This window comes from Aulonocara stuartgranti, assembly GCF_965226115.1.
Source record: "Aulonocara stuartgranti genome assembly, chromosome: 13".
NCBI classification, from domain to species: Eukaryota; Metazoa; Chordata; class Actinopteri; order Cichliformes; family Cichlidae; genus Aulonocara; species Aulonocara stuartgranti.
The window spans coordinates 18,915,514-18,940,425 of record NC_138949.1 but is presented as its reverse complement, the minus strand read 5'-3'; the positions used below and the strand labels follow the sequence as shown (position 1 = coordinate 18,940,425).

General features: G+C 41.2%; 2 protein-coding genes across 5 annotated transcripts in view; one reads left to right on the top strand and one right to left on the bottom strand.

Annotated features, from left to right (window-relative positions):
- The first annotated feature begins 3,537 nt into the window (after window positions 1-3,537).
- LOC309720550 (leucine-rich glioma-inactivated protein 1-like) lies at window positions 3,538-10,523 on the top strand. The gene is made up of 8 exons (XM_082557578.1): window positions 3,538-4,333; window positions 4,545-4,616; window positions 5,167-5,238; window positions 5,368-5,439; window positions 6,216-6,287; window positions 6,723-6,892; window positions 6,986-7,150; window positions 7,282-10,523. The coding sequence occupies exons 1-8, from the start codon at window positions 4,137-4,139 to the stop codon at window positions 8,097-8,099; spliced, it is 1,638 nt and encodes a 545-aa protein (XP_082413704.1). The 5' UTR covers window positions 3,538-4,136; the 3' UTR covers window positions 8,100-10,523.
- Window positions 10,524-10,721: 198 nt separating this feature from the next.
- The window catches only part of mark1 (MAP/microtubule affinity-regulating kinase 1), a 35,426-nt gene continuing 21,235 nt past the window's right edge, over window positions 10,722-24,912 (bottom strand). Inside the window, exons 4-19 of one of the 4 annotated variants that reach the window (XM_082557574.1) lie at window positions 24,735-24,783; window positions 23,698-23,763; window positions 23,363-23,433; window positions 21,964-22,020; window positions 21,621-21,857; window positions 20,263-20,382; window positions 18,300-18,399; window positions 18,098-18,210; window positions 17,808-18,012; window positions 16,957-17,138; window positions 16,719-16,810; window positions 15,600-15,740; window positions 13,907-14,158; window positions 12,362-12,388; window positions 11,672-11,716; window positions 10,722-11,568 (exon numbers count right to left, since the gene is read on the bottom strand). In XM_082557574.1, the coding sequence (XP_082413700.1) occupies window positions 11,223-11,568; window positions 11,672-11,716; window positions 12,362-12,388; window positions 13,907-14,158; window positions 15,600-15,740; window positions 16,719-16,810; window positions 16,957-17,138; window positions 17,808-18,012; window positions 18,098-18,210; window positions 18,300-18,399; window positions 20,263-20,382; window positions 21,621-21,857; window positions 21,964-22,020; window positions 23,363-23,433; window positions 23,698-23,763; window positions 24,735-24,783 (2,103 nt within the window). In that variant the 3' untranslated portion in view covers window positions 10,722-11,222. The remainder of the gene's footprint in view (window positions 11,569-11,671; window positions 11,717-12,361; window positions 12,389-13,906; window positions 14,159-15,599; window positions 15,741-16,718; window positions 16,811-16,956; window positions 17,139-17,807; window positions 18,013-18,097; window positions 18,211-18,299; window positions 18,400-20,262; window positions 20,383-21,620; window positions 21,858-21,963; window positions 22,021-23,362; window positions 23,434-23,697; window positions 23,764-24,734; window positions 24,784-24,912) is intronic. The other 3 variants (XM_082557576.1, XM_082557575.1, XM_082557577.1) reach the window with 3 other exon arrangements.

Below are 24,912 nucleotides of genomic sequence, written 5' to 3'. Positions count from 1 at the left end.
AAAACGTTCTAGTAGCTTGTTGTTCAGATTGTCTAGTAAATATAAAACAGAACATGTTTTTTTTCTATAGTAGTGAAAAAACAGGGATTTTGTCAGTTCCTTAATTGTTCATATATTTGTTCATTACTTTACTGTAGTATGAATGGCTGTGGTGGAGGTCTTTTTCATTAGGCTATAAAGCTTGATTATTTTTACAAAATTTTACAACATTTTTAAAGCCTTCCAGTGGGCCAGATTAGAGTCTTTGCCAGGCCAAATTTGGACACCGGACATTAAGTTTGACATTCCTGAAATAGTGCAAAGCATGTATGTCTGGTGGCTTTTGATGTACAACATACCGTATATAAGACAAAGAGTGTGAATGCAACACCTACAGGATTCTGCATTAGTGTCAAAAGCAGTGTTTCCAAAAGGTTATTGAGGGCTATCTATCTATCTATCTATCTATCTATCTATCTATCTATCTATCTATCTATCTATCTATCTATCTATCTATCTATCTGTCTATCTGTCTATCTGTCTGTCTGTCTGTTGTGCTTTTGGCTCAAATACTGCCAAAAGGTTTTGCATATTGTTTGACCAACTTATTTCTTATCCTCCTGAGTTGTCCACCTGGTGTTTCACTGCATTTCTGACTTTTTTATGCTGTTGTCTCAAAGGTTGTAACAGCATCATAACCCTTTAGCTGTTTCCCAAATGACTGATTCACTTGTTCTATATGAAAGACTGGAACCTTTCTTTGAACTGCACAGTATGAAATCAATTCTTGTAAACTCTAATGACCATCTTTTACACCACATGCCCATCCTGATGCAACCACAAAAGAATCTGTGCCTCCTTCCCAGGATTAAACTGAGGAATCTTTCTTTTAAACCATTACACACATATTTCAAGTAGTGGAATTTTTATTAACTGCACAAATTTATAATTCAAAAAAGACATAATTAATATACTGTATTTGTCATTTTACACAATATCTTATGGAGAAACTTAATGGATGGAAGAGATTGTTTTTGTCTTTCTCTCTTACAACAGGCTCTGACACCATTCTTTATCTATTCACTCTAAATAGTAAAAAAACCCAAACTGAATAGTATAGGGTGGAGGAAAGATGTTTGTTAAGGAAATGCTCATGTGCCAGACAGAGTCCAAATCAAATGACATGCAAACTGTTCTGGTAAGCTGATGCACCACATAGATGATGTTGTTAAAGCCAGACTGAAACAGATCAGGATGTCAAACTTCATGTCAGCTGTGATTTGTCCACAAAACATTTGTTTGGTTTCTGCATCCAAGGCTGAGCAAACTGCTGCAGACAGCTATGGTCTGACTGTTCTGTCTAAAAGAAATAAGCAGTTATATTTATCTAGCTTTTTTCTAGGGAATCAAATGTTATTTATTCCTCTGCTTTTGTTTACTGAATATAAATATTTTTGCAGATCTCGTAAATCGTGATTTTAATTGTCTTTTCGCGCTCTTATGGTGGCAGCGTAAGTTTAACAGCAGGGAGGCCTTGGATGGGCAGTTCTTGAGCAGCAGCTGCTTGTAAAAGCTTTACGGGGTGTTTTTGGCACAGTGTACACTTTCATAATCATATCATCATAACAATAATTAGCATCTTCTACTTCTTCATCATTTAATCACTGATGGACAGGAAAGGATCCTAAGATGTAATTTCATCGTTCATCAAAACATAATTTTGAGCTTTATTTGTTTACATTTTTCATATAATTGAGGTTTTATGCTATATTTTCATATAGTAGGTATGCCTACTCTGTGGGCTGACAAGATGGCAGACCTGCAAAACAAGTGCATTCACTCAGTTTGCTCAAGATCAGAGCGGGAGAGCCTCTAGCAATTTTAAATCTTGATAGTCATGTAGAAAAGCTCCCTGTGGATGATGCTCTCTTCCCCTTAAGGTGTAAATCTTAGAGAAAGAATTTTATGAAGCTAGTGAGTCCACCTGACAACTAAACATATCTACCTTGCTCAGCATTTCCCTCTGGTGGGGAGTTCAGCTCATTTGTGTAGACTGCCAGACAGAATGGCTCTATTTTACCCACAGCCATTGGGTGAAGATTGAACATATCCACAAATAATATAATTTTATTCATGCATCTTTAGGTAAAGGGGCAGATAAGTCAGGTCACAAGCTAATACAGGCCCAAACAATGATCAATAACAATATTTTAAAAAGCACTGAAAGGTGAAGTTAGTAACACTGAATAATTTGTTACACGGGCATTATTCTGCTTGAGTCCTTGGATTCATCATGCTACAGTGACACTTACCACCCATGTAAACATTGTTCCAGCCCTTCATACCAGTGCACAAAAAAACAGCATCTCCCATCAGGATGATGTCACACTGCTATAACTGTTATGGCATGGCTCAAATAACACAACAAAAGCCACCCCAGCTTCCAAACTCCTCAGATCTCAATGCAAGAGCATCTGGGGGATGTGCCAGAACAGGGCTGATCCACTGAGACTCCACCCCTAAACCACACAACACCCACAGAGGTCCTGTGTCAACGCCCTGACTTAGGAGAGGGGCTATTTGGGTGAAAAAGGGGAAATCTACAAAATATTACACAGTAGTCTAATGTAGTCAGTGATCAGTGTTTATTACAGGAAACTCCAAATACATATTAAAAAGTGAGAAACACTTGACTGACTGTGGTCATATTGTTACTGGAAAGTCTGTGTCCTACTCTGGTGATGAATGGTGACATTTATGAAGCACAGACACTACACAACATCTTGCAGCACACACAATAATATCCACTGTTCTCTCCCTGGTCCAGCAGCTGCTGATACTTCTTAGAAGCAGCCTAATAGCTTCATTCTTCCCAGCTTCATTTTTCAAACCTCCCAGAGGAGGATCACGCTCCTCTAATTCTCTTGCATTAGTAATATCACTGTAAACATGCGCAGGATATCAAGTATTGTAATCATGTGAGTATTTGTGCACTTTTCAAAAGGCCTGTGCATATTTGTACCAAGATGGGTCAGAAGCATGCAGGCCTGACAGCCACAGTGAGTAAACATATTAATCAGAAGTAAGAAATGAGATGATGACAGCCTTATAGGGCTCCAAGAGCACCCTCCTGAACAAGCAAGTGTCTGGCATAGAAGATTAAGAAAAAACTGCAATAAAACTGTGAAGGTGGTGGCTTGCAGCAGTATTAAAGCATGAAAAGAGACGAGTGTATTTTAGAGACCGTTTAACCTGCCCTTTGTTTAAGAGGATGAGGGGGATGGTACTGAGGCAGAACAGATGTCAGAGTGACAGGAGGGTTTCCCCACACCCCTCCACCACAGGTCAGAAATACTTTGCATCCTCCAGTCGTCATGGAAACCGAGTGCAAACCAGGAAATATACCCACAACATTTTACAAATATGGGAATATTTAAGAAAGCACAAAGTTTCGGTGACTTTATCGGCACCAAAGAACCCGTGATTTGTAACGGCAGCGTTTTGACAGTCAACATCTGGTTTTGAGCCAAATGTTGCAGCTACATTTCCATAATCACAATTAATTGTCAGCGGGTTTCCCATCCGCTTCCCGCATAGAACGCTCGTGTGCGTCTGCGCCACAGACGACAGTCCGCTGGCTCATGTCAGAGCTTCTTCTTCTCCCGCTGATTCACGAAAAAAATTGCACAATTCCGTTGCCCATAGGGCGGAATCCTCCAAGACCCTGACACGAAGAGAGTGGCGTTTGCTGAAATCATAGGCGTGGTTTTGGATGAAGATGCTCCGTCTGCTCCCGTTGGGATCCCCACCTGCCCTCACACCGCGTTTGTCACCGAGCCAGCTGGAATATTCCTGAGCTTCAAGACTCCACAGCAAGCGTCACATTATATATTTATTATTATTGCTTTTGTCTCGGAGGGTTTAGATTTCTTTTCGTCTGGAGGTTCGGTGTAATTACGGCGCTGTGGGCGCACGGGTCGCCCGGTTTTATCACCTCCAGAGCGGCGGTGGCGCACGGAGATAAACAAGAGCGGACATTCGCGTGGCCTCCAGGCAGAAGCGGCTGCAGCAGCGGTGGGAGAGGAACCACAGCGGAGACCCTGGTTCATGTGTAGGGCTGTTCGACGCGCAAGTTGTGCCCGCTGCGGATCTCAAGGATGGAACATACACACAAGATACCCAGCAGATCGCTCTGGCTCGGCTTACTTGTGGTGGCGTCAGTTATACTTCTAGTGGACAGCAGGAGACCCAAGCCGCCTCGCTGTCCCTTAGTGTGTACATGTTCCAAAGATAACGCGCTGTGCGAAAGCGCAGGACTCATCCCTCGCAGCTTTCCCCGAGAAATCACATCTTTGTAAGTTCTATTTAATATCGTTTTGAAATAAAAACCCACTGCAGCGATGAACGCAACATGCTTAGCTCTACCTGCTGGTTAAGACGTGGATTTTTCCGCCAATGCTGCATAATAATTGCATATCCAAGGAACAGACTGCAATAAGTGATCGTCAGTCTGTGCTGTAAGCCTAAACAGTATGCGTGTGTGTGTCGTGTTTTCCCCCCCACAGATCATTTGTCAAGTCTGAATTCACTGAAATTCCGAAAGAGAGCTTCATCCTCACGCCTGCTCTGCATCTCCTGTGAGAAATCTCTTAGGAGTTTTTACTTTTTTCTTGCTTTTCTTGCACTCTGTGAGCTGATCAACGCCATGTTTAATGTTCAAGACATTTCCCCCTTCAATGATGCTACACATTATGATAGAACGGGTGTTGCTGTGGCTATTGATTAGGTTGGAGAAGCCTTAAACCCAAAAAATCATTTGCTGAAAACGTGGTTTTCCTGCATCCCTTTTCATGGCATGGTGATTTTAAATCTCTCTGCTAGGCTTTCTTCCAAGCCTTGCATTAAAATGTCTCTGTGTATAATAATGTGAATCCAGTAATTTACGGGTAATTCCTTCTTTTGATGAGGGAATTCATTTCCTCATTGGGTGGAGTACTGACAGAGACACTGTGTGTCTAAAAACAGACATGCAGGCCTGCAGGAATCCTCAGAGAGCACAGATCCGTGTCTTAAAAGTATGTGGTTTACAGTTAGCAACAATGGTTTTCTATTAGGCAAGATGTATTTTTATTATCCACTCGCTGACCCTGAATAGTAAAAATATTAACTTGAGATTTCTCCATGCAGCCTCTTCACAGCCAACAACCTGGAATCTATAAATGAGGATGCATTCATTGGTCTTCCTCACCTAGAATATCTGTGAGTAGTTGGTACAAAATTATCCTTCAAGTTGGTTTTTTGTTTTTTTGTTTTTGATTTTGTGATTGTTTTGTTGCATTTGCCTGACATTATCTCCCGTCTCCTGCATTTTATCCAACAACTTTTCAGATTCATTGAAAACAACCAAATCAATTCGATATCAGCGCATGCTTTTCGTGGACTGAAAACCTTAGTACACCTGTAAGTACTTTTTCTTTTTTTTACTAGAGGTATTAAAGAAGCAAACACTACAGTTGCACGGGGATTTAATTTTGTGACCTATTTCATTTAAAAATCTAATCACTGGTGACCTGCTTTAAGAGGGAGAACAAGAGAAGCTTTCTCTCATTTGCATCAGACATTGTAATCTATGTGCAGGTGCAGACAAGCACTGTTCCAGTAAAACGCTGACAGTTTTTATTGCGCAACTTGTATTGCCACATAGACACTTCTCCCAACATTGTGCAGCTGTTATGAATATGATTACGAAGCAAATCCCGCCACCGTCAATGTCCACTGTAAATGAAAGTATAATATTCTTTCATTACAGATTTGTGAAAGTACATTATAAGTTAAAAACGCTCTGAGATTTTCTTTTATTGATGCAATAATATTTAAGATAAGGCTCTAAAGAAACTTATAAAATACTACCCAAGTCTTCTCAACAGGAAAAAGCCTTTTTTCCACCGTCTTCATTGTAGCAGAGAAAGCCATAAAATGGCTGAGGAGGCAGTGCTAAAAATAGCTTAATGTTTCCTCAAACCCACAATAAGCAATGTTCCTGCTGTACTCTCCAGGGTGGCAATATGTGCCCCAAGCTTCTTAACAGATATCTGTGTACATACAGAAATACTGCTTAAACAGATTATTATTTAATAGTTTGAGATGGTGTGGCTATGGGGAGGGGGGGGAATGCATGCACATATAATCAATGTGGAAACCAGAAACTAAGCACAATTTTTTTAATCTATTTTCAGGAGTCTGGCCTACAATAATCTTGAGACGCTGCCCAAAGATTTGTTCAAGGGTCTCGAGGCCTTGACAAAAGTGTAAGTATGAATTTTACCTTTGCCTAACAAAGAGATTCATTGCGTTTCAATTTACATGCGTGCCACTGAGATAAATGAGTTTTCTGTGCAGCCTTCTATATATAGAACACTGTATCATTATTCCACTTCAGCCGAGGCTCGAAAAATGTGTGGGCAGCTGGTGCTTTTAACACTATTAAAATTGCATGCAGCAGTGAGGAAAGAGATAAGTTTGCAATCTATCACCCACTGAAGATGTCCGGTTCTCCTTTATAGTCCCCCTTGATGATAATGAGGGCAAAGATTGAAGCTGTGAGGGCCACAGAGCAAAGCTAACAGTAGTCACACTTCAGTAACTCCAGCTTTTGGGAATTAAATGCATTCATAAAGCAGAGGCCTTTCTGAATGCATTTAATACAGCATGCGGAGTTTAGTTTGGTGGTGTTTTCCCTTTAGAGACTTGAGGGGGAACCAGTTCACCTGTGACTGCAAGCTCAAATGGCTGGTGGAGTGGATATACAGCACCAATGCCACCGTGGATCAGATTTACTGTAAAGGCCCGGCCTCGCAGCTCGACAAAAAGATCAACGACCTCCTGCCACAGTCATTCGACTGCATCACCACAGGTGGAGTACAATAAATACAGTTGTTTTCTCTCAAAGTTTCACTGGATTAAAAAAAAAGTTATTTCAAGTGGGTGTTTTTTGTTTCACTTGCAGAGTTTGAATCCTACCAGTCCATGGATTTTAACTCCATATCAGTGGAAGCATTTTCTTTTGGGAATGACCAGTACGTTGTGTTCGCTCAGCCCTTCAGTGGGAAGTGCAGCTTTCTAGAGTGGGATCACGTGGAGATGGTCTTCAGAAACTTTGATTTTATTGAGAGTAAGTGAAAGACGCATTTTTTTGGGAAAGGGCTGTGCAAGTTTGAAAGGAGGGGTGATTCAAACCTCTCAATGGCGATAATTATTGGAGGTGAAGATATTTACTTTTTATCCTGTCTTCTGCTTCACCAGGTACATCCACGGTGGTCTGCAAACCCCTGGTCATTGACAACCAGCTTTTTATCATTGTGGCTCAGCTGTTTGGTGGCTCGCACATCTACAAGCGTGACACGTCCGCTAACAAATTCATCAAGCTCCAAGGCATCGACATCCTGCGAATCCGCAAACCAAACGACGTTGAGACGTTCCGCATCGATGGCGAATTCTTCTTCGTCATAGCGGACAGCTCCAAGGCCGGGTCCACCACCATTTACAAGTGGAACGGCAATGGCTTCTACTGGCATCAGTCCCTCCACCAGTGGTATCGGGACACCGATGTGGAGTACATGGAGATCTCCTCCAAGCCTCACCTGATCCTGTCCAGCAGCTCCCAGAGGCCCGTCATCTACCAGTGGAACAAAGGCACCAAGATGTTTGACAGGCGCACCGACATCCCAGAGATGGAGGATGTTTACGCTGTGAAACATTTCCAGGTCAAAAACGACCTGTATATCTGCCTGACGCGCTTCATTGGTGACTCCAAAGTGATGCGCTGGGACGGGGCCCTCTTTAGGGAATTGCAGACCATGCCTTCTCGTGGCTCCATGGTATTCCAGCCCTTCGCTGTGGGAAACTGGCAATACGCCATCCTTGGCAGCGATTACTCTTTCACCCAGGTTTACCGCTGGGATGCCAAGAAGGGCGAATTTGTTCGATTTCAGGAGCTGAACATACAGGCACCGAGGGCCTTCTCTCCAGTTTCCATAGACAACCGTCAATTCCTGCTGGCCTCCAGTTTCAAAGGGAAAACTCAGATCTATGAGCACCGGATCATCGATCTGAGCAACTGAGCTAATTTTTCTTCTGTTGCAGATTGGTTGGTGGGTGAATTTTGTGATTTTTTTTTGTCTAGACAGCAGGCTGTTGCAGCAGATGCAGTGCTGAACAACTCAGAAAGCGTTGATCCTAACTTGAGAACAGCAGCCATTACTCCTACTGATTTTCAAACTCTTCTAGTTAAATTAGTGCACAGTAGATTAAAGGATAAATGTATGCATCTCAACCAAGCATATGACCGAGATGCATTTTGAGTCCAGTGCATGCACCTCAAGTTAGGATTAGATCGCATATGTTGTCAAGTCATTAATGCATGACCAGGGCCTTACACGGGCCATCCCATCCCAATAAATGCAGATCTATGTTCACTAATACATCTAACACTGGCCAGTAACTTTTTAATTTTTAATGTGTGTTCAGCCTTTTGTGTCACTCAATGTTTATACATTTCTAATGTCATATATTTATCTACAGAAACAAATGAAATTGTACTTTTTAACCTATTAACATGTTTAACTGAAGAAATCTGCCAAAATGAAATGTTTACATTTTTCCTGTCTTTCCATTTGTAAATGAAGCTTTTAAGAGTTTTTAAGAGTTTACCAACAACCGCGACAGATTATTATTAGATAATTGTTGGAGAATGATTTGAAATGATGCCTTTGATTTGGAAAATATCAAAGGTTAGAGTCTACTTGTATATCCTTGCAGCTTATGCTTTTATTGTAATAGTTTGCATAATGTTTAAAGTATTGAAAATACAGCTGTTCACAACTGGGAACTATTGAAGGTATTTTCAACCATTTTTGGGCACTGAAATGAAGGAGGACATTTGTCATAATGCTTTACCTTTGACTAATGTGACTGACTGTGTCATAATTAGGATTGATATCATGCAATTTAGAGTCAATAAAGCTTAACATTTCATCGGAGTTCCCTGCTAGTGCTGTGTAGCATGATATGTCTTCAGTGTGACATACTTAAAGCCAAAAACACAACAGCATATCTAAAGTACTGTGCAAAAGTCTTGAGCCAATCCTCATTTCTTTATATTTTGATAGGAAAGGGCAATTTATTCAAACATACATGGAACTGATTATACATCAAAAGTGGTTCAGATTTTCAGTCCAGTTCTTCTGTAATTTGGCACACTTCACCCTTCCCTAAGAATGGCTTTCTCACAGCCATCCTTCCACTGAGACCTCTGATCAAGCTTCAGTTAAGAGCAAATGGATCAACTGAAGGGCCATTTGAATCTCTTTGGTCCTGTGTCGGGTCTTTGCTGGATTTCTTTTTCTGTTGCTTAATGACATCACATTCAGATACTGTTAATTGGTTAAAAAAATGTATGCCTTCCATTTCTTTTGTCCTCCACATGTCTTAGAATTTTTCAAGGCCTTTTGAAAGTCATTTTTCAAGCAATAACTGTTTGGGAAACATCTTATTTGTACACAAATACTATTTTATGCCTGTCAAACTGTGATCTTTGACATCGTTCATAGGCTCTGTGGTTTCAGTGTCCAAATAAGGATGGCGAGGGACCTTCAGAAAGCCAGGAGAACTACTGCTCAAGACTACTTAAAAAAATTTGAAGAACATCTGGCTCCTTGGATGTAAAGAAATCAGTGGTGACTCGAGACTGTTGCACAGCACTGTACTTCCTTAAGCTAAATGAGGCAAATTGTCCTGAACCCTGGGTGTGTAATTATGTCAGATATGAAAAAAATAGGAGTAAAATAAATACAAACAAATAAAATCCTTTTTATTTTCTCCAACAAAGTGCACGCCTCAAATCTACAAAGCAGCACATTACAATGTAATGGAATAAATACAATAAAATCCGCTGAAATTAAAAAAAAAAAAAAAAATGAAAGAAAGAAAGAAAATTAACACACAAGCAAGGAGATACACAAGTACCTGCACAATCACACTGGTGGCAGGACTAAATCAGGCTCTTTAGAAAGGCTCCATCAAAGAAAAAAATAAAATGCCTCGTCGTGGCGATCAACACGTCATGTATCATCCTGTCAGGCGCTTTCTAAAGTAAACCAATTTAAACCCTGCTGTTTTTTTTTCTTCGCAATTGAGGACTACCAAACTAACATCAAAGAAATACAGGTGCATACTCTCATGTTCATACACATCACCCTGGAAAAGTTGTGCAATTGCAGCAGGACCCCCAAATCACCAACCTACTGCCGAGAGAAAATAAAGTGAACACAATTTCAGTTTTAACTGAACTTACTACTCAAGTCTATGTGGTGCAACTTAGTGTTTTTTTCCATAGGCAAAAAAATATAACATAAAAGGCAAGGGAACAAATCCCTCAATTTTCCACAAAATAATTTAGTGCTTTTTAAATAAAATTGAAAACACTATTTCCATATGGTGGCTCTTAAAAAAAAAGAAAAAAAAGAGAAGAGAAAAAAAAAAACAGAGTGAAAGATTAATGCTCCAAGAGACATCAATTATATTAGGAAAGAACTCAAATCCCATGAAAAAAAAAGACAGTATTAACAATAAAAGTCTGTACAGAACGCTAAATTAATATACAGTACAATACAGTACCTGCAGATGTTATGCATACAGTACAATTCTCTTTTTACATATGGGCTCCAGCCTGATCTATATACTGACTTAACACAGGTGGAAAAGCGGCTAGTTTAGCATACGGTAGGTTTAATGGTTATTCAGCGAGGAGAGTAGATCTTGTAGTAGGCGTTTAGAAAAAGAAGACTGAAAACATTATTGCAGGATGGTCATCTTCAGTTGCATACTGCATGTGTTACATAAATGCGTCTTCTGACGTGGAGCAGCGGGCCGATGAGAGCGAGAAAGAGAGAGACAGAGGGCCGGACGGAAGGAGAAAAAAAAAAGCTGGGTTAGCTGTTTTTTTTTTTTAATGTTTTCTTTTTTGCTATCTCTCCGTCACAGACGTTAAACTTTGCAATATCTCTCTGATCCACTACCCTGTACAGTACATTCGTGGCCAGTATTGCACGTTTACCAGCCGAGTCCACCCTGATACTGCATGGCGAGGACCGTCAGTGCTGAATTTTGTCCTGCGAGTCGACACTAATCCAGTGATGAGATGAGACTGCGACCAGAGAAAAGACTGACTGGGGCTCCATCTGCTGTCACAGTTTGAGCTCGTTGGCAATTTTGCAGGCGATGTTCTTAAAGGCGATGGACGTGCCCGATATCCTCTTGAAGCGCACGCCGTTGAGCGAAAGGCGGGGCAGCTTGCACACCTCCATCTCCCACTGGACCAGATTGTCCTGGCGAGCGTCGCCGTGGACACAGAAAAGCAGGAAGCGCTCGCGCTGCTCGTAGTCGCAGCTGTTGGCGTCCAGGACTTTTCTGATCTCCCTCATCATCTCCGAGGGCTCCATGGAGGAGGTGGTCTTCATGCTCCAGGTGAAACGCAGGGAGCGAGGCTTTGAATCCCGACTGCCGTCCTCCTTAGTGTCACCAGACGCACTCCTGAGCAAGAAACCATCAGGGAGAGAGTGAGAGCGGGGACAGGGGAAGTAGGCAGAGTTGGGTTTCACGTTCTCTGTGAACTTGACATCTCACAAATTCTTACCTTGGTGTTTCTGTCCTGGCACTGGCCTCTCCCTCACTAGGTACCCTGAAATAAACCAGGAACAGACTCGTTATTCCCTTGGGATCATATCAACACATGCAGCCCCGCCCCGACTCACTACTAAACACCACCCCCATCATGACTGGACACAGAGGGGGTGTCAGGCATCATGCCAGGAAAGAATCCACACTCCTGGGTATCAGGGTTCAGCACACAATGAGGTGACTGTGACGGTCTTTGTTTTGAGGGTCATTCTATTATAGCTCACATTAACCAAATGCATCATCCCATCTACAATACGCTACCTTTCCTTAATCCCCACTGATCTGCAAAGAGCGGAAAAGCGTTTCTAGACAGTCCATTCGGCCTCTGGATTTTTGCCTGGTCTTTTCTGTTAAGCTCAGCCAAAGGATGGGGGAGAATAAGGAGAGGAAAGCTAGCAACTTGAGAAGCAGATATCTGGTGGCTTAGTACAGAAGAAGCTGGTGAGCCGTGAGGTTTGTTTAAGAGGCAGTGGACACAAGGGAGGGAAATACTGCATAACAAAGGGTGTCAGTAGGCAAGGACGTGGTGTAGTGGGCAAGTACGCAAGGGGTTAAGGAAACACGGGCCAAGGTCATAGTGGGCACAAAGAGGTTTGGTTTATTTCGGACGGGGGTGACAAGTGCAGCAAGCGTTATGTTCTCCTACCTCTGGGTCGACCTGAAAGACAGAGCTCTAGGCGGGGAGAAAAGGAGAGAAAGCTGTGAGCCTCCACCAGATGGACCAGCGTGAAGGTGCTAACTGCTGTATGGATGACGAGGGGTGGCAGTGTGGATGTGTGATATTCACAGAGGACTGGGGAAACTATGCAGCATTTATAGTAAACAGGCAGAGAGCGTGACGCTTCCTTCATTTTTATACCTGGAAAGTTCGCATAAAGGAATCCGAACAAACGTCGCAACTCCTTTAATCACTTCAGTAACTTTTACACAGAGACACACAGTATGTCCAGGGATGATTTTTGTTGTGTATCGAGATTTGAATGCATCTAATAATTTGTCCAATGACTGATACCTGCAACATAATTCACCTCACCTCAGCTGTACTTTTTATTTTGTTAAACTTACACAGTGACCATGATAAAGCTAACACCTGGTATTGTTAATGTGAGCCTGTTAGCATGTTTTTACCAAGTATAGCCTTACAGAGCTGCTAGCATGGAAGGAAACTCAAGTCCTTTTCTGAACTGCCTTGTAATCTATTTAAAAAATAACTGTATATTAATTTGGTGTCAGACTAGAAAGAAAAGTGACTTTCTGATTTAGATAATTAATGTACAGTACTGTGCAAAAATCTTGAGTTACTGCTCATTTCTTTAGAATTTGTTTTCAAGGAGCGTTTTGGTATAAATTGCCATCAATAAGTATAAAGGATGGCAGGAGAGAGTGTCTACAGTCTTCTGTAAAACATGCTGGAGTCTCCTGTTGTGGTTTAGGGCTGCATTTCAGCCAGTGGGGTTTGGGATCCTGTCAAAAATAGAATAATTTGCATGCAACAGCATCTGAAAAATGTCTGGTTGGCAGGGACTTCATTTTTCAGTGGTACAATGATCCCAAACACACAGCTAAAGAATACTACTTGAATAGAAAACAAAACACAGATTCAGTCGTGGATTTGCCACCTCAGAGCATCAAACCAAACATTATTTCTACATGGCAGGAAAAAAAAAGCAGCTAACACCCAAAGAAGAGCTCTGAATGTCCTTTAGGAAGCCTGGAGAAATATTCCTCAAGACTACTTAAAGAAATTACAAGACAGAGGTTGTGTTGAAAAAATAAAAGTGGTCAAACCAGATGTTATTTCCATGTATGTTTGCACATTTAAGTAAATCACTGCACTTGTCTTCCATTATCCAAGCAAAATAAGAAGAAACGAGCGGTGGCTCATGACTTTTGCACAGTACTGTAAGTTTGAACAAAACAAAGCAGGAAGAACGACTTCCTGATCTGGAAATGGGACTACACCAGGAGCACATGAATGTTTCTCCCTGTAGAACCTGCATTTCCCTTCAATAATAAAAGCACCTTAGCACAAAGGAAGTATAAATTAGTAAAGTATGGCTTTACATCCTGCAGTTTTGAAAGCGTTGAGCTGTTCTCAGTCAAATATTTGTTTAACATGTAGCTCTGAGTTTGAGACCACGGTGGTACAATAACTGCTGGGTGCAACGACTCTAAGGTACAAAGCACTGACCTGCGGACAAACTTGGAGGTGATCTTGCTAATGATCCCTGTAGAGGTGCCCCTGCGTTGTTGAGCGAGAGCCCCCGTATCATGAGACAATGTGGGTGAAGCTGGAGGTCCGTTGTAGGTGGCGCTGCGGCGGTCTCTGAGCTGGGCTCCGTGAAAAGTGCTGCGACTGGTGGTACCACGGGGGAAACGGTTCTTCTCTGGGGTGCTAATACTGTGTGCAGACGGAGAGGTGGAGGGGCCGCGTGGAGACGAGCTGCAGAATAAGAAAAACGCGTTGGAGGAGATGAACATCTGGCACATTTCTGTTTGTATTTTAGAATGAAGTTATGGTATTTCTCGATGAAAAGTACATTTTTAACGCCACTGCTGAATCTGAATGACTGTGTGAGCGTGCAGGGTAAAACAGCAGTTTGTGACCATCAGACTGCTTTTAAAGACACAGACCGTACATTTAATTGTTCCATTTGCTGAGTGAAATCAAAGCAATGAATATAAAAAAAAAATTAACTAAGGTGCAATCACATGATCTGTTCCAACAGATGTTTGTAATTTGTTTCTGAAGTGATGACCCAAGGACATTTGCTCAACATTGTGATTCTCATTGTTAAATGTTGAGGAGCACCTGCATGATGATCTGTGAAAATAAACATAATGATTATTTTTGTTTCATGATTATTTTTGAGCCACAGCTATCAAGGCATATACCAATTCTTACCATTGTTTGGACATACGTACAGCTATTGATTATTATTTCAGTAATCAAGTACTCTATCAGTTATTCCATTGATTAGAAATTGCAACGTTTTGCATGTGTTTAAGAAAAAATAATCATTTATGTGCCATATTAAATACAATTTTTAAAAGAACATTATGTCAAATGCGAGTCAAAAAAAAAAAAAAAGGGGGGGGGGGGGGGGTGATATTACCAAATCTCCTGAATGAGGTAGATCTGGTGTGTGTTCACGATGTCCATGTGTATCTGTGAGTGTTATATTCTATATTAAGTAACCCAGAAAATTATGTTCCTAAAGCCTTAAACTAAATATGGTCTTTGCCCCCTTCAGAGTCACAGGTATCACTCCAATGAAAAGTAGGACAACTGCCGTCATCCTACAGCAAGCTGGCTAAGTTAAACATCGCGCCAGACTTTAAAAGTTCATCTGTTCATCTCACTTTCTACACACGTGCTTTTATTTTAACCTCTGTAGAATTCATGCTGTGTAAAAGAAACGGTGGTGGATGGGAGCAAAGTTCTCTTTTCTTCACAATGGCGCTTGATGAACACATAGTTTGGTTAACGAGTGCTATCAGCTTCTTCCCAGTAAAGGTTTTAAAGTTGATTATAAGAACGAGCGGGTTTTGGATGCTAGAAAAACGTTTTATTTCACTCCACCTGAGCTCACCATAACACGATAACAGCTGTGTGTGCAGACTGATTCCGGCCCCACGTTAAACTGGTTAGATGGTGACGACTGAGCGCCATACAGTCATGGATTAAACAAAGCACTGAAAGTTTCTTTTAAAATTGAGTTATTTAAGTTACTTGAATCTTTGCAGCCCTACTATGGAGATTTATTTTCTTCCTTTTTAATTGTAAAGTTTGAAAATAAATCTGAGATTTTAAATCATCATGTTGACATTTAACTTAAAAAAAATACACCATTGTAATCTCCATCACCTACTCGGCTGCTCACCTGGCTTTAAGCTCTGTGTTGTCATCGATGGGGGGCAGTGTGCTCTTTGAAGGATGCCCTGATGATGACATAGACTTGGTGTGACGAGGTCGTGTGGAGCTCATTGCAGTCGACGGGGTACTCCCTGACACCTCGGTTAAACTGGAGACCGAAGCAGAGTACAGATAAAGATAAAATGTTCAATTCATATTATTTAAACAGCATATTCACAAATGTGAAACCACAAGTTTCTCATTTGTGGCTTTCATAAAAAAAAAAAAAATAAAATAAAATAAAAACAGGAATAGTGATGCTCATAAGCATGGAAAAACATGCATGCACGGTGTTTTCACACCTGCCCCGCTTGAAATCAAACTCTGGTTTGTTTTGCTCCTTGTCGAGGGAGGGCGGCTGGTGGCCGAGCCTTAGCCCTAGCCCATGGAGCCCAGTCAGGTGACACCCAAAGAGAAGACATTGGCGTGCCTTCTTGTAGACCAGGGGTGGGCAATTCCATGCCTCGAGGGCTGGTGTCCTGCAGGTTTTAGATCTCACCTTGGGTCAACACACCTGATAACTAGTTGGTTACCAGGCCTCTGGAGAACTTCAGGACATGTTCAGAAGCTAATTTAGCCATTTAAATCAGCTGTGTTGGTTCAAGGACACATCTAAAACCTGCAGGGACACCGGCCCTCGAGGCCTGGAGTTGCCCACCCCTGTTGTAGACCCACAGGAGGTGCTGTTCAGTGTGTGTCAGATGGATGGATAAAGAGAGAAAGAAAACCTTTAAGCTGAGCTAGCTACCAGGTGTGCACTGCAACTTTGGGCTACATGCCTTCCTGTAGCCAGGTAAGCCTTGCATTCTGGGAAGCAGCAGAGTGCACAAAATGTAGCAACTAAGCATAAAATGAACCCACTGCTTGCCAGCCCAGATCACAACTCTTCCATCCTGTTATTAGTTTTGTTGCTGTGCCCCAGGCACTTCCAACCAATAAGCAAACTCAGCGTTCTCATGTGGTTTCTAGTGACGCATTTTAGTTCACTTGTATCTTTAAGTGTATGTGAAGAAACCAACACAAAACAGAGCAAAGTACTACAGGTGTGAAAACTGATCTGTAGATTGATCTAAATATTAGCACGTACCTGCTGTCTTTGCCATTGGGAATAGCTGAATAGCGGTCAGTGGAGGATCGCTCACACACGTATGTGTTCCTGCGAGTCATAGACCCGTTGGTCTGCTTGTGCAGAGAGACAACAAAAATTTACTTAAAATTACTGTGAATCATATAAAAAGGACAAAACGTTTTCTTGAGTATTAAACACGGCTCTGTCAAAAGTTGTTTATTCAGGAGTACGCAGTGTACAGTGCCCACTTCCTCACCCCCACAGCACTTGTGGTTTTCTTCCTCTCCTGCACCCCCAGGGGTGAGGCAGGAACGTCTCCTTTTGAAGTGCTGAGCTCTAGCCGGCGCGCTCCGTCCCACTCCTCCCTGTGGTCACTTTCCACGCTCAAAGCCTGGCCACGCTTTGTATACGATACCGCCGGCGGCACAGACGGACCCACTAGGAGAGACGCACACACAAACAAACGGGATTGGACTTACTTATGTTTAACCAAGCGCGTCGTTATTTCTACACCTCCAACATTTAAGCTTTCAGGAGAAAAAGAACAGACGAGGACAGTATCAAGCAAAGCCAATCCAAGCCAGGATTTATACATCATCGAATCTTTCAGAGGCAGCATCGAGTTATACAGATACAGAAGCCAAGGTGAGCACATATCAAGCAGAGCTGTTCCCTCCACATGCTTTGAGGTGCTGCTCCTGAGGGAGCTGCAGGAAAGCAGCAAGCCAGAAGATGGCGCCAAACACAATGGCCCCACAAGACTTAGGAGGAAGCTGCTACACAACCAGTGCAGTGTGCAGGCTGAGTCACTGATTTTGAAATTTAAGCGTTGGTTCACTGTTTAGGAAAATTAGACCACATTAAGCAAACAAGTTAGTCTGTCGAGGTTTTAAATACTTTTTTCCCCCACCATAAATAAATCTGAGAGCACGAGGAATGGAAAGTTCCTAAATTAGTGTCAACGGTGGGAAAATGTTTCTGTTGTAAAGCTTATTGAGGTCTATTCAGCAGTGTACACTCATTCGGCCAATCATCAGTGACTGAGAGTAACTTCCCTCTACACAACACGCAGCACTCTCAGAGCCGGGAAGGATGAGGTTACTTTACTTGGCTTCTCTACGACACCACCACCACCACCACCATCATCATCATCCCCACCATGATCACTGTAGCGGCGCTGCTTCTGATTGGTCGAGATGCTGCGCGTGACCTTGGGATGGGCGGGAGAAATGCTGGAGCTGTTGTTGATGTCACTGGTCGGCCGCTGTCGCTGACCCAGGATGCTGTTAGCCAGAGGCTCGCTCCCTTCGAACTGCAACGTGAAGGCGGATGTGGTCACATGACTCACTGCAGAGGTGATGTAGGCGATCAATGAGTCGCAAGTCAAACAAACTCACCTCCGGGGCTTTTCTTCCCAGGAGCAGGTAAGTGGCCATGACTTCGTCATATTTTTGATTCTGCAGGGAATCGGTGATCTCATCTTTAGGGAAGCCCATCGTCACCATGAGCTCTGAGTGATGGAGTCAGTTAACATTAGCGGCGAGAATCCCAGAATTTTAAATGACAAAGAATGAGATCAACACAAACACAAACACACACCTATTCTAGATGAATCACTGAAGTCCGCCTCAGGCTCGATGTAAGGTTTAAGCTCCTCCTCCTCGTGACCTACATTCATCCAGTGGTCTTTCATGATTTGCTGACAAAGAAAGAAGGCAATTAAAAATCATGCATATCTTCTTTAACGGCTCGTAATTAATCAGTTATGCAACACGCAACAGGAATTTGACGAAAGTCTGACAACATGGCGATCAATTGTTATTATTACTGGAGAAATCTTTACTATTGAGCCTGGGTCTGAATGCAGGGATGATATTGACCTGTAAACAATGAGTGTCCAAACACTATTTGCAAAGGAGAAAAACTCATAATCAGTGATGGGAATAACGCCGTTACAAGTAATGGCATTACTTTTTTCAGTAAGGAGTAATCTAACTAATTACTTTCCTATCGTTACAACGCCGTTACAGTTACTAACAAGGAAATGTGGTCCGTTACTATTTTCCAACAAACAGAAGGTTGAAGCTGTGTTCAGCTTACCGCATCTTATATCAGTTGCACGGAAGTAGCTGTTTACGTAAGTAATCTGGGCGCTACAGCTTTAAGCAGCTGCGCGCGCTCCCGCGGATGATAATCACAATCACTGTCTAGGACAACACCTGGAGCTCAGGGGGCAAAACAATTGCATGAGAGCTGCTGTTTGACTGAGGAAGAATAAAGTAGTCGTGGTAAGCCAATCACATGACCACTTAAAGACAAAGAAACAAGGTGAAATATACCAGTTTATAAATTGTGTTGATAGGCTACGTAAAACCAGAGTCATGATAAAAATGACTTTTGGTTTTTTCCTCAATAGCTTAGTCGCGTTTACTGCCTAAGGACAGCGCAGCAAGCACTCTCTGCTTATGAGCAAAAAAACCCCCAAAAAAACAGGGGAAGTTAGGAGTGACGGCAAGAGAGAGAGAGAGAGAGAGAGAGAGAGAGAGAGAGAGAGAGAGAGAGAGTTAGTGTGTAGTGTTGTGGATAGTTTTGTGTTGTGTGTCAGAACAATGAGGCGACTGCTGCAGGTATCAGGCTGTGATGTTTTCCTTTATAGTGGACAGAAATTATTGTTTTGGAGTGGCACAAATAATTTGTGGCATCTTATTGAATGCAGAACAGCTGATTGTTATGTAAATAGTTTGAAATGGTTATTTAAAAAAATCAAGGTAAAAGGTAAATGGATGCAAATAACTTTGTTTGCAAAACTTGTGCATAGGATTTTAAAATTGACAATTTATATTTGCATTTAAAGTTATGAAATATGATTCATTAAACATGTTTGTGGTTGTTACAGTAAAAATAACTTTTTCTACTCAGATTTTATGTTTTTTGTCTGATTTTAAATCAATTGTGTTAATACAGTATGTCAAAATGAAATTCAGACAGGTGAGGTTGTGCTGAAAAGAATGATACCAAACAAGACAAAGTAAATAGTTTTTAAAGGTAAAATGTGGAGGGAAAATCAAAAGTAGTTAAAAATGGCCAATTATACCCTGGACCCCAGAGGGTTAAACGCTTTTTTAAAGTAACGCAATAGTTACTTTTCAATTAATTAATTACTTTTAATATTGTAACTCAGTTACTTTTTTGAAGTAGTAATTAGTAACTATAATTAATTACTTTTTCAAAGTAACTTGCCCAACACACGCTCATAATAATGAATGCACATCGTATAAGGATTTTGCACACAAAATTAAGGATTATTTCCATTCCATTTAGTTTTTCTGTTGATGAAGGCTGTAGTGAAATCAAATTTTAAGTCCACTCTTTGAAGAATATCATTCCTCTGACAGGCTATAAAATTAAAACCATTCTTTTGTTTTCCACCAACCAACAGTGGCAATTACCTGCTTCCATGACATTAAAACAATATCACTCCACATGGTTACGACTGTCTTTTTGACTACTTGCTGGAGAGGAAATAACTGTTAAGCTGCATCAATGCAAACACAGGTATTACCTCCAAACTGCCTCGTTTCACGGGATTGAGCACGAGCAGTTTCTTTAGCAGGTTTTCACAGTCTGTGGACATGTAGAAGGGAATACGGTACTTTCCTCGCAGGACTCTCTCTCTCAGCTCCTGCACACCAAAGTTGCAGACAGACAGGAGGAGAATTTAGCAACAAAGTTTAACAATAAAAGGAACAGCATCATTTTTCCCATGTAAGCCATTTGAAAGGAGCAGACCCCAGCGTAAACAACACAATCGCTCTATAATGTTGCTTATTTACTCATCAAGTGTGCACTCAGTAGCTATTTAGAGTCAAGTGGTGAATGCCAGTCAAATATTTATTCTCCTATGGCTCCGTTTTGGCTGGCTGTGTTCACATGCTGTACTTGTGGCTGTAAAGATATTGATCAATGCGCCTATAACACTGCAGGTCATTCAGCCCTGCTGTGAACATTAGTGAATCTGACTAAATTTAGTCCAAACTGTTGCTTTATTAAAGGAACATGAATTCATGCGCATGTCTCATTACACACAATACACAGTAAATTCCACCTTTAATTTTTTATGGTTGAAGTAACCACCTCGTGTGAACATCATAAGTCTGTCAGAATGGCTCAGATTTTTTTTTTGGCCCAACTTCATTTACGGTAATCAGGCTTTTGGAGTTCAAGCTATTTCATACTCAAACAGAAGTATTCAAACTGATGAATAAAAGATCTAATTACTAACACTGTTACGGTTCAGCTATAATGTGTTCAGCTATAATGCTGCTGTGACAAAACAAATTTCCCACGTGTGGGACTAATAAAGGTTATCTTATCTCTTTTATCTTAATTATTTGGACAATAAATATTTTTTAATAAAATGCGCTGAAGTTCAGAGGAAAAGATTTGCATTTGTAGTTTTACTGTTGGTTTCTGTTTTTTCTTCTTTCTATACGACTTGTCTCTCAAAAAGCTTTTCCTCACTCTCAACTGTGATGTGGACAATTAATAAAGGAATTTGTAACTCAACTCAAGAGCAACACCACAGTTGTACTAACCATGATGAAACCTGGTAGAAAAATAACTCCTCCCTTTATGTACACTGTATCAGTGTTTTCTGTTGTCTGAATGCACACAACTGAGAATATCTGCAAGACCCAAGTGCAATATGATCTTAAGATCAGATGATTACATAAGCATTTTATCTGAAACACACAGAGCACTTTATCGACATGTGGACAGCCAGAGGTGGAAAGTGCTCACAGAGAAAAAACTTTTCCAAGCTTATCACCAGTTGCAACATTAAAATTTCCAAGTAGTTCCTGAGTCAATATGAACTACTTAGAACAAACAAACAAACAAACAAACAAAACAGCTGCCCACCTTTAGGTTCTGTCCATCAAAGGGCAGTGAGCCGCTGACCAGTGTGTAGAGGATAACCCCTAGACTCCAGACATCCACCTCTGGACCATCGTACTTCTTCCCCTGGAAGAGTTCGGGAGCAGCGTATGGCGGAGAGCCACAGAAAGTATCCAGTTTGCTGCCCACAGTGAACTCATTGCTGAAGCCGAAATCAGCTATCTTGATGTTCATATCTGCATCTAACAACAGGTTCTCTGCCTGCAGTGAAGAGAAAAAGAGGCAAAGCACACCGTGGACTGTCAACACCGACAGGAAGTGACTGATGTGGATAATCGTGAGGAGAAATTGTCTCACAAACTTTCACCTTTAGATCTCTGTGTACTATCCTCCTCTGGTGACAATACTGCACTGCAGACACAATCTGAAATATTAAAAAAAACAAAAAACAAAACAGGCATCATGACAGTTAAATACATGTACAATATCATGTACATTACATAGAAATGCACACAAACTGCAGCCTTTTCTTTATTGATTAATCAAACCGGTGTTTGTTCACAAACTGTTTTCGTAGGACTAGCTGGTGATTCTAAGGGCGCTTTCACACCGATAGCTTGTTTACTCTGAATCAGTTGATGAGTTTGTAAACTAGCAGCTTCATCCCAGGGTTTGGTTTGGTTTCACACAGACAAAAATCCAAGTGAAATCCAAGTGAACCAAAACGCATCACAACAAACCACGTGAGAACATTCAGTGCACTCATTGGCTGGGGCGGGAGCAACAAAGGTATATACAGGAAGAAGGTGTTGGGTGAGAAAACTGAATTTACATTCATTTCAGTTAGTTGCTAGCCCATGCAGACCTTTGCACATCTATAGTATCTTCCTGCAGTTAGAATAAAAAACAAAACAAAAATACGTTTCTACGGGATTTTTGTTTTTTAACTTAAACTTGTAACATACACCAGGGTAGTTGGTTCAGATCGGGGTTGGATTACGTTCACACCATAAATGAACCGTTCCAGACCACCTCCCCCCAGTTGTCACGGTGCGGTTGTTTTGTCTGATCACACCTGCACAAACTAACTGCACGAAAGGGGAAAATTAACCAGAATCAGAGTTCGATTTCCACAGGTGTGGAAACCCCTTAAATTAGCCACAGATGTGAATATAACTGCAAAAGACTAGCTACCTGATCAGGTGCACCTCGCCTCTCATGCTATGCCAGCTGGAAAAGGCTTCAGACCCTCCAGTGAAATTAATATTTGAATTAGCAGTTAAGAAAAATAGAAGGCTGGATATTGTATAAGATTCTTGCAGTGACATTGTTTATCTCAAAACGTGAGACAAACAAACAAAGAGAGCTTTCATGCAAGCAAAACATTTTATTAGTATTTGCACATGATCTTTAATCAAGCTATTATTTAAAAGAGGCCACAAACCTGCATGCACTCAGACATAAATGAACACATCTGGATTTTGACCCTGTCGACGTTACACCGAAGGAAAAAGAATAAAAATAAAATTGAATTCTGTTCACTTTCAGGCCAAGCATGAAAGGAAACTAGTAAATTCACAAACTACTGTAGATGCCTTATTGCTCCTGCAGCACCACTAGATGTCAGAGCAGCATCTAAAAGGAAGTTGTTCCCTCTTTCCTCTGCAGTCAGTGATAAAGCTTGATCTTGGTGCATGCAGTCTTCTCTCAAAAAACAGTAAGGGAATGACGACAGAGGCGTGAGCGCTGCGATACTGATGACTCACCTGTCTGAACTTGGCTCTGGCCTCCTTCTCCTTCATTCTGCCGTGAGCCACTAGATAGTCAAACACTTCACCTGTAGAAAGAAGAAATATATAATTATCAATAAGTATATTGATAAAAATCACATCAATAACCATGTACTAATGCTTGCTTTGAGGTAACCCAACAAATAACATGTTTAATATTTAATTTGAAATGGTGACTAGCTGGAGTGACAGATTTGTAAATAAGCATTTTTGCAATGAATTTTAGAGTTAAACTAACACAACAGAGTGACACTCAGAAAAATTAACAAAATGTCACCTGTTTGGTGGACATGAATTAATGCTTCACTTACCACCACTGGCATACTCCATCACCAAATAAAGAGTCTTCTCTGTTTCAATCACCTCAAACAATTTCACTGCAGGAGAAAGTGGGGAAAGGAGGCAGAGATGAAGTAAATCAAAAGCTAATTGAAGGTTGTGATTTGGTGTAAGCTGAGCTTGCTGGTCTGGTCTATCCTAATGCAATAAAACTCTTAACAGAGTCTGAATGGTGCCAGCATGGTACAAAGTGGCATTAAACCATTTGCTAACTATGCTTGTACTTTTGTACAGTCAGATCAAGATGTGATCATTTCTTTATATTTTTCTAGGAAAATGGGAAGCAGGTTCTGCGATTTATTTAAACAAGTTCAAACACACAGTAGATAAGACAAAACAGAGTTTCTGCAACTCTAAGGAGCCTAAAAGTCAATATTTGGTATGACTACCTTCATTCTTTAACACAGCCTGAACTGTAGTTTAAGTAGTTGTCAGGAATAGTTCTCAAGACATCTTGATGGACATTTAAAGCTCTTCTTTGGATGTTGGCGGCCTCTTATTCTGTTTACTCTCAAGTTGATCCCACTCTGCTTTTTCACCCAGACTCTGGGGAGGCCAACATGACTGATAGTGTTCCTTTGTGTGTTTTTCTATTCCAGGTATGCTTTTACTGTATTTGGCAGTGTTTTGGGGATCACTGTCACGCTGACGAATGAAAACCTTTGCTTCAATCAGACACTTTCCAGGTGATATTGCATGGCATGGAGGAGATTTCCCTGCAGCCAATGTTCCAAGAAAAACTTTAAAAGTCCTTAAGAAAGCCTAGAGAACTATTGCTCAAGACGAGCTAAGAAGAAAAGAAAAAAATGAGGTGTGGATCATGAGTTTTGGACAGTATTCTAAGTAAAAGAATAATTTGCAGAAGGAAAGTACAATCTTATCAAAGTGTGAGATGTTTTCATGGATAAGGCAGTAACTTAATGGGGATCGCTTGTTACACAGTGTGCTTTCACAGGGAAATACTAATCCAAACTCACTGAGGGTCTTGTAGGTTGCTGTTTGGGCTTACCTATATTTGGATGATTCAAAATCTTCATTATTCTGACTTCCCTGAAGAGCTGTAGAGACAGACAGGAACATTTAATGCACCCACAAACATGTCAAATGAAATTACAATCAATGAGCACTTAGTGTCAGCTCGGGCTCTGCTGGGAAAGCACTTATTAAGCACTGATTGGAGGAGTTAA